Consider the following 8,608-nt stretch of genomic DNA (forward strand, 5'->3'; position numbering starts at 1 on the left):
TGGTTCACAGAATCCTCTTCAGGAATGGAAGCTCTATACGTGTAAGAATTTTGTATTATAAAGGTGTGCCTTTATGGCTAGATCTGATTGTAGAACTGCCATTGATACGACATGCCTTCATTCATTCTTCTCTTTTTGATTGGAATATAGTTGATTTACAATGTGTGTTAGTTTCAGGTGTACAGCAAGGTGAATCAGTTATACATATCCACATATCCACCCTTTTTTAGATTCTTTTCCCATATAGGTCATTACAGAGTATGGAGTAGAGTTCCCTGTGCTATACAGTAGGTCCTCATTAGTTATCTATTTTATATACAGTAGTGTGTATATGTCAATCCCAATCTCCCAGTTTATTCCCCCCCCCTTTCCCTCCAGTAACCATGAGCTTCTTTCTTACATCTGTGACTCTGTTTCTGTTTTGTAAATAAGTTCATTTGTACCATTTTTTTAGATTCTACATATAAGCATATGGTATCTGTCTTCCTCGCCCTGACTTACTTCACTCAGTATGACAATCTCGAGATCCATCCATGTTGCTGCAAATGGCATTATTTTGTTCTTTTTTTTTTTTTTGGTTGAGTAATATCCCATTATATATATGTACCACATCTTCTTTATCCATTCGTCTGTTGAGGGACATTTAGGTTACTTCCATGTCCTGGCTATTGTAAATAGTGCTACAATGGACATTGGGTGCATGTGTCTTTTCTAGTCATGGTTTTCTCTGGATAAATGCCCAGGAGGGGGATTGCTGGATCATATGGTAACTCTCTTTTTAGTTTTGTAAGGAACCACCATAGCATTCTCCATAATGGTCTTACCAATTTACATTCCCATCAACAGTAAATGAGGGTTCCCTTTTCTCCACACCCTCTCCAGCATGTATTGTTTGTAGATTTTTTGAAGATGACCCATTCATTCTTGATGGGAATGAAAGGGGTTTGTGAATCTTCTGCCATCTGAGGGAGCAGACCTTCACTGAGTTTCTTTCTGTTCATTCTTTAACCTTTTGAAAGACTTTAAAAATATATGAGCCATCTTTACTTTTTCCTCTCCTGTATTTGTTTTTTGTTTTTTTTTTTTAATTTATTTACTTATTTTTGGCTGTGTTGGGTCTTCATTTCTGTGCGAGGGCTTTCTCCAGTTGCGGCGAGCGGGGGCCACTCTTCATCACGGTGCGCCAGCCTCTCACTATCGAGGCCTCTCCTGTTGCGGAGCACAGGCTCCAGACGCGCAGGCTCAGTAGTTATGGCTCACGGGCCCAGTTGCTCCGCAGCACGTGGGATCCTCCCAGACCAGGGCTCGAACCCGTGTCCCCTGCATTGGCAGTCAGATTCTCAACCACTGTGCCACCAGGGAAGCCCCCTCCTGTATTTGTTTTGCCTGAGGCTGTGGCTATAGGATTAATATTAAGAAAAGTCTTTCTGGAAATTTAAGAGAGCCTTAGTCATGTAACTATTGATTTCTTCTCAGTCCAGTTGGACTTATGGAAGAAAACTATTTTCATTCAGAAAATTGAGATTTTCCAAAAGTAATTTTGACAGGAAACTAAAGGAGAACTCATAACAGGACAGAGCAAGTTCAAGGCTCCTGGCGTGGCCAAAGTCCAGCTTCAGGGTGACGCAGTTGTTTTCTTCAGACAAACTCCCCTTTTCCACTCCTCCCTGCCTGCCGTGCCTGCTAACTGAGCCTGTTGAGCATTGGAGACTTGACTAGTGTGACTCAGAAAGTTTTTTTTTTTTAATTTTGATAATTTACACCTGAATGGTCCCACGTGGCTGGTGGCTGCCATATTGGACAGTGCAGTTATAGAGCATAATTATCTACTGGAAGAAATTTTACTCTTAGAAACTGAATTTTTATCAATTTTTTAAAATGTATACTTGGATTACTTTCCATTCTTTGGTATTTAACAATAGTTTTTCCAACTTTTGCCCCCTTGATAAACCCCTCCACCGCCAGATCAATGTACATTTATTCCCAACCGCAATTGTTCGTTGGATTTATTTTGAATTAAAGCCGTTTAATTTTCGTCAACAGAGTCATCAGAATCTGCCACAATAGGAGGAATAATTACTCTGTTTTTAGTGGCTGCTGTCGTCATAAGTACTGTAGCGATGCTGAAACGGATCGGTTACATATGCTTAAGAAATAATTTCCCCAAAGTTTTGGTAGGTATTTTTTTTTAATTCCTGTCTTTATTTTTCATTTTAACTTCAGAATTTTTATTGTAGGCTTAAATATTTACACAGAAGAAAACCCCATTGTCTCAAAACATCAAGGTGTTTTATCACTCTGGATTCCTTTCCGTCCCTATAAACCTCTATTTTGAATTTTCTGCTTTCTTTTTATACTTTGTCCACATATGATTTTCAATAATCAACATAGTTTTCCATTGTTATTAATGTCTCCTTTTTCCCCTAATCATTTCTCAACTGTAGGGCATTTGGATTGATTTATTTTCCTTTCAATGTCTGTCTTTGGCCATTATGAACAATGCAATGAACGTTTTTATACAGGTTGTCTTTTTAGTTTGGATTACTTCCATGGAATGGATACACAAAGTGAATTTATCTTATATAAAAATATAAAGGATTAATTTATAATGCTAGTGTCAACATAGAGATGGACACCTTTCTCCAAAGCTCTGCTGGCATTAATCATTTTTTCTACTTTTGTTCATTTATCGCAGTATAACTGTCCCCCAGAGTTGCTCTCATTTGTGTTCATTGTTAGTGAAACCAGCCATTCTGTCTTCATATTTTCTCTCTGCTTCCTGAGGCATATTCTTCCTGCTCAGAGCCTTTAGCACTCAGCCAAGTCTGGGTATTGATCTTACATATTTCTAAAGCCTCCTCACGTGCTTTGACTCAAGCACTTTGCCCATCATTTTTCATTTTCCCTATCGTGTCACTTTCCTTCTACATTAGAAAATTATCAGAAATATCTTATTTTTCTACGTTTGAACTCATTCACCTTCTTCTTCTTCTTCTTCTTTTTTTTTTTTTGCGGTACGCGGGCCTCTCACTGTTGCGGCCTCTCCCGTTGCGGAGCACAGGCTCCGGACGCGCAGGCTCAGTGGCCATGGTTCACGGGCCCAGCCGCTCCGCGGCATGTGGGATCTTCCCGGACCGGGGAACGAACCCGTGTCCCCTGCATCGGCAGGCGGACTCTCAACCACTTCGCCACCAGGGAAGCCCTCTTCTTCTAATTTTATTAACAGCCACGAATAAATACCCCTCCACAGGTGATAAAAGTGTAGGCTTTTTATTTTCTAATTCTTTTGTTTCTTTAAATTTTTTTTAATTGAAGTATAGTTTATTTACAATGTTGTGTTAGTTTCAAGTATACAGAAAGTGATTCAAGTGTACAGGAAGGATATATATATATTCTTTTTCAAATTCCTTTCCATTATAGGTTATTACAAGATATTGACTATAGTTCCCTGTGCTATGCAGTAGGTCCTGGTTGTTTACCTACATTATACATAGTAGTATGTTTATGTTAATCCCAAATTGCTAATTTATCTCTTCCCACCCCTGTCCCTTTTCCCTTTTGGTAAACGTAAGTTTGTTTTCTATGTCTATGAATCTATTTCTGTTTTGTAAATAAGTTCATTTGAGTCATTTTTTTTAGATTCCACAAATAAGTGATAGCATATGATATTTGTCTTTCTCTCTGACTTTCTTCACCTAATATGATAAACTCTAGGTCCATTCAAGTTTTTGCAAATGGCATGATTTCATTCTTTGTTATGGGTGATGTACGCTTCTTTTTCTTCTTATTTGTTCAGGTTGGGTTGGGGGAGGGATTGTTTGGGGGGAGGGGTGCTTTGGGAGGTTTTACTTACAATTAGTATTTGAACCTAGATGGCATTTGGTTGTAGCTTATGAGAAGGAAATTGCTCTGTGTTGGATTTCATCCATACTATGATCCCTGTATTGCAAGAATGGTTGGTTTTTATCTCTCCGTGTAACTTTTATCTTTGTATCTTTAACAATGTATATTTTGAATCTTTTATGTTAGTGTTCAGTTGCAAGTTTACTCTCAGCCTTTATTCCAACTCTTCCGTTGGCCAAGTACTGCTTTGGCCTTGAGGTCTTAGGTAAATCCCACTCCCATTCATATTTCTCATGCAGCCTTGAGATTTAAAGGCCCCTAGCACCACACCCATCACCTCCTAGGTAATCTTCTGCCTGAATCACCTAAACTCATTACTAACCCTCCTCCCAGGTCTCCCTGGGGCTCTTCCCATCCTTAAAATGCACCCAAATTATATGCCAATTATATTTATACCTGTTATTGTGTTAACCCCAAGTAATGACAGGAGGTATTGTTATCTTGTGTCTGCCTGGTATTTCTCCATTAAAAATTGTTACTCTGTGTTTAAGTAAAAACTCTAGGAATAGTAAAACAGAACACCCTAGGTCTAGTATGTTTGTGTATGTATGTTTAATCAAGAACAGATATTAAAAATTTTAAACATTGTCTTTTCTCTCTCTCCCATCGCCCTCCCCTCCCCCTCCTTCTCCTCTTTTGCATTTAACAAATACGTGTTGTGTATTTACTGTGTGTCCACATGTTATAGGTGCTGGGGATTTAGATGTGAATATAGCAAACAAAAAATGTGCCCTTATGGAGCTTAAAGTCTGAAAAATGGGGGAAGAGACAATGGTAATTTATAGATGATATGACCGGCTAAGTAAGAAATTCAGAATCTAGAGACGAAGTATTAGGACTAATAAGTTTAGCAATGAGTTACACACAAAATAATCAATATAAAAATGCTTGCATTTTTATACACTGGCAACAATCACTTAGAAAACAAATATACTTTTATATAAGTTGCTTTTCAACATCCAATAAATTAAGTACACAAACCATAGCAAAAAGCTCTGTGAATTTTCACAAACTCAATGTACCCACATAACTCACACCCAGATCAAGAAAGAAAACATGACCAGCCTCCCCAGTAGTCTCTCCTACCTATTAGTCACTGCCCATTTCCAGGATAACCACTTTCCTGATTACTAACAGCATAGATTAGTTTTACCTGGTTTTGAACTTGGAATCATACAGTTAAATGGAATAATGCGATTTAAATGAAAACATACCGTTTTTATAATACCATTACAATGGTAATAAAAATATTTTAAAAACAAGGAAGATATCTAACAGAAGATGTCATAAGCCCATTGTGGAGAAAATCATCTAACCTTATTGAAAAGCATTATCAAAGATCTAGTCAAATGGAGATCCCAGAGACAGACCCACATATGTGGAAACATGACTAATGACAAGTAGGAATTGCAATGGGGAAAGGATTGACAGGTCAATAAATGTTATCTATATGGGGGGGAAATGAAATTGGATCCCTACCTCACACCGTACACAAACATCAATTTCAGGCTTATTAAAGACTGTAATGTGAAAGGCAAAACTGTTAAAAGTTTTAGAAGGCAATAAAGGAGATTTTTACTTTGGGGCAAGGAAGATTCAGCAGAAACCATGAAGAAAGAAAAGTGATACATCTTCTTACATTAAAATTGAGAACTTCTTTCCATCAAATGTTATCATAGAGAGAGTAAAATGTTAAACCAGAGACCGGGGGAAATTACATATAGCATAAATAATCAACAAATAATTGGCATCTAGATTATAGATTATATATAGAACCCCCATAAATCAATAAGAAAAATGATGAACAACCCAATGGAACAATTCATCCCAAGGCTAGGTCTGGATAGAGTCAGGGAAGAGTAGGCTTGTCAAATTGGGCAGCCTGAGCAAGAGAATAGAGAGGAGGAGGATGTCATTGATGATTCCAGGTCTGTGAAAGGAATCTCGTGACCACCCTCCTCAGCGTGACCCCACTGTAGCCAGTCTCCTTAGCCCACCTCACCTTCTGTGTCCTGGAGGTGCTGGATCAGAGCAAGCTGCAGTCTCCCTGCTCTTCTCATCTCTGACCCTTTAGGGGTCACCTGCCTCTTTAAGGTCCTCCAGTGCAGAGGGCTTTGACCCCAGTGGAATCGGCTCCCTAGAATCTCTCCTTACTCACAGTTCCTTGATACCCTTAAGAATGTCAGCAATCCAGGGCTGAAATCTATCCAGACTAAACGGATAGATTCCCCTGACAAGCAAGAAGCAGCGAGGAAATGGCAGTAGGAAGGAGTGGGCCAGTGTCCGCTGCAGGCAGCCTCCTAGTTTGAAACCCAGCCTCCACCACTTAGTATTCCTGAAACTTGTGAAACTTGGGCAAGTTTCTTAACCTCTCTGCCTCATTTTCTCATCTGTAAAGTGGGGATAAGAATAGTAAGCCTGCTTCATAGAGCGGTTGTGAGGGTAAAATGAATTATAACGTGTGTAGATTACTAAAAGCAGTGCCCTGCAAATAGTAAACACTATGTAACCATTAGCCGTTGTTGTCATTGCTCTTGTCATCGTCCTCATTACCACCTTCCCCATCACTGTGTAGTTAACCTCATTAAGTTTTATGATGTCAAAAAGTAAAGAACAAACACTCAGAATTGATACCCTCTGTTGCTGTTTTTTTTAAAGAATTTTTATAAATTGTCAGTCTGGGTATTTCCCGAGCTGCCTCCGTTGGAAAAAGTGGCTACCGTGGAGGTCATTCACATCAACAGAAAGAAGAAAGTGTGGAATTATAATTATGATGATGAAAGTGACAGCGATAATGAAGCAGCCCCCCGAAAGAGCGCAGGTGGTTACACCACGCACGGACTAACGGGCAGGCTGTGGCCCGCCTCTGTGTCCTCGGTCACCTTGGAGGACTGCAGTGACCCGGCTGCTGAGGAGCGTGACCTGCCCGAGCCCGAGGCTGATGCTGAGGCCCTGATGGCACCGGGGCCCAGCCCCTGGCAGTCGGAATGCACAAGTAGGGGCTACCAGGGGAGAGGGAACCTGCTGCAGGACCCCTTTTCCGAGGAGGACAGCAGCCCCACGGAGGGGTCTGGGGACAGAATCGTCTTCAATGTGGATTTGAACTCTGTGTGCGTGAGGGCCCTTGAGGACAACGACGACTCAGAAGTCACTCCAATGTTACCGTCTGGTCCAGAAGAGACAGTTGTGCTAGAGGACCCCGACGAGACAGAATCGAACCTTCTTCTGGTGGCCAGTGGAGGAGGGGCACAGCTGCCCTCCCCCGGCCCCTCTGCGGAGTATCCGTGGCCTGAAGATTCTCCTTCTGATAAAAGTGACACTTCCGAATCGGATGTTGACATGGGGGATGGTTATGTAATGAGATTAATGAATCGAGAAATATTTAATTAACTTGGACACCTGCTACCTCCGGTGCTGTCCCTCCCAGCACCCGCACTTGCTCCTTTGGGGTCTCCAAGTGTTCTCCGACGGAAAGATTAGGAGACTGGTGACATCATCTGTGCCAATTCCCAGTCTGGGGGAAGGGGAGGTGGGAAACAGAGTATTCTGGTATCATTCAGTGCGTTGTTTACCAGTTCAAAGTGATTTGCTTTGAAGGGAAGAGGCCCTGCCCATTCCCTTTATTCTCATGGATGTCTAATGTTTCTGCACCATGTTTCCCAGAGTAAAGAGCAGGGTTTATAGCAGGAGCAGTCAGCATTGTTTACCAAAGGCTCCAGGGAAGAGCTGGAAAGCAGCAGAAAAAGAGGAGGGAGGCTGGGCTGCGGGAGAGAAAGGAAACACGCCAGGAAACAGAAGCACAGGCTTCGGGTTGGGTTAGAAGTAGGGAAGGTCCAGCCAAGTCTTGGGCACCTCCCTGATGATATTCTGTCGCCTACACTCTTGAAAATTCAACTCTCAGCCCCTTGCACAACCCTCCTCAATCTGAGTGAGGAAGACAGACACACCAAGTGCGGGCCGCGTGACTAATACAGAAACATTTGCATAAGGGAGAGGGACAGAATCTCTGTGTCATATTTTAAGATTTAATTTTGTACAATGGTTGGAGGTTGGTAAAAAAAGAAAACACGCTTTTTAATATAAATTTGGGAATGTCTTCAGAGTTGTTTCTTATTAGACAGGATATATGTGCAGCGGATGTGTGGTTCTGCTGGCATCTCTGGGTTGCACGAAACTCCCTCCAACTCTGTGCAGTGGCCTATGGGGGCCAAAGGCACATTCTCCCTCCCTGCGTTCAAGTTCATGTGAGGTGTTTTAGCGACAGACGCCAGGCAGTGTCTTACACCCCCTGGTACTTACCCTGCTCTGGGTTTTCCAACCTCACCACTGCAGAGCTGAAAAAGAGGAAATTAGGCCTTTCTCAGCAGTGTTGTGAGAGAAACGATTATTGACAAAGAAATGACTTGGCTTTGTGTTGTTGCTTATCCCTGGGGGGAGGGGGGAGTTACGGTAAAGAAGACCCTCTCAAACTGGATCTGCTAATGGAGTGCTTTAAAATCAGTTTATTTGAGGGGAGAGGGGTTACAGAGGCCGTGCCTGTTCTCTGGAGAAAACTTGGGGAATACTGCATGGTGTAAACCACCACCATCCAGATATCACCTCTGGGTTGGCGTTGGAGTGTATTTATTTAACTTGCGACTCCTTTCAAAGCATGAATTTAATGTAATAGGGACACGGCACGTACAGTTTTGCAATCTGTTTTCCA

The 8,608-nt window shown here is 41.6% G+C and overlaps 1 protein-coding gene across 6 annotated transcripts in view; it reads left to right on the forward strand.

Moving 5' to 3' along the window:
* The window catches only part of IFNAR2 (interferon alpha and beta receptor subunit 2), a 28,054-nt gene extending 20,076 nt beyond the window's left edge, over positions 1–7,978 (forward strand). For 2 of the 6 annotated variants that reach the window (XM_024758353.1, XM_024758352.1), the window contains exons 8-9: positions 2,044–2,174; positions 6,562–7,977. In XM_024758353.1, coding sequence (XP_024614121.1) covers positions 2,044–2,174; positions 6,562–7,293 — 863 coding nt within the window. In that variant the 3' untranslated portion in view covers positions 7,294–7,977. Of the gene's footprint in view, positions 1–2,043; positions 2,175–6,561 lie in introns of all 6 variants that reach the window. The other 4 variants (XM_024758350.1, XM_024758349.1, XM_024758355.1 and 1 more) reach the window with 2 other exon arrangements.
* The last annotated feature ends 630 nt before the right edge of the window (positions 7,979–8,608 follow it).

Source organism: Neophocaena asiaeorientalis, unplaced genomic scaffold (genome assembly GCF_003031525.2).
Source record: "Neophocaena asiaeorientalis asiaeorientalis breed wild unplaced genomic scaffold, Neophocaena_asiaeorientalis_V1.1 scaffold45, whole genome shotgun sequence".
Classification (NCBI taxonomy): Eukaryota; Metazoa; Chordata; class Mammalia; order Artiodactyla; family Phocoenidae; genus Neophocaena; species Neophocaena asiaeorientalis.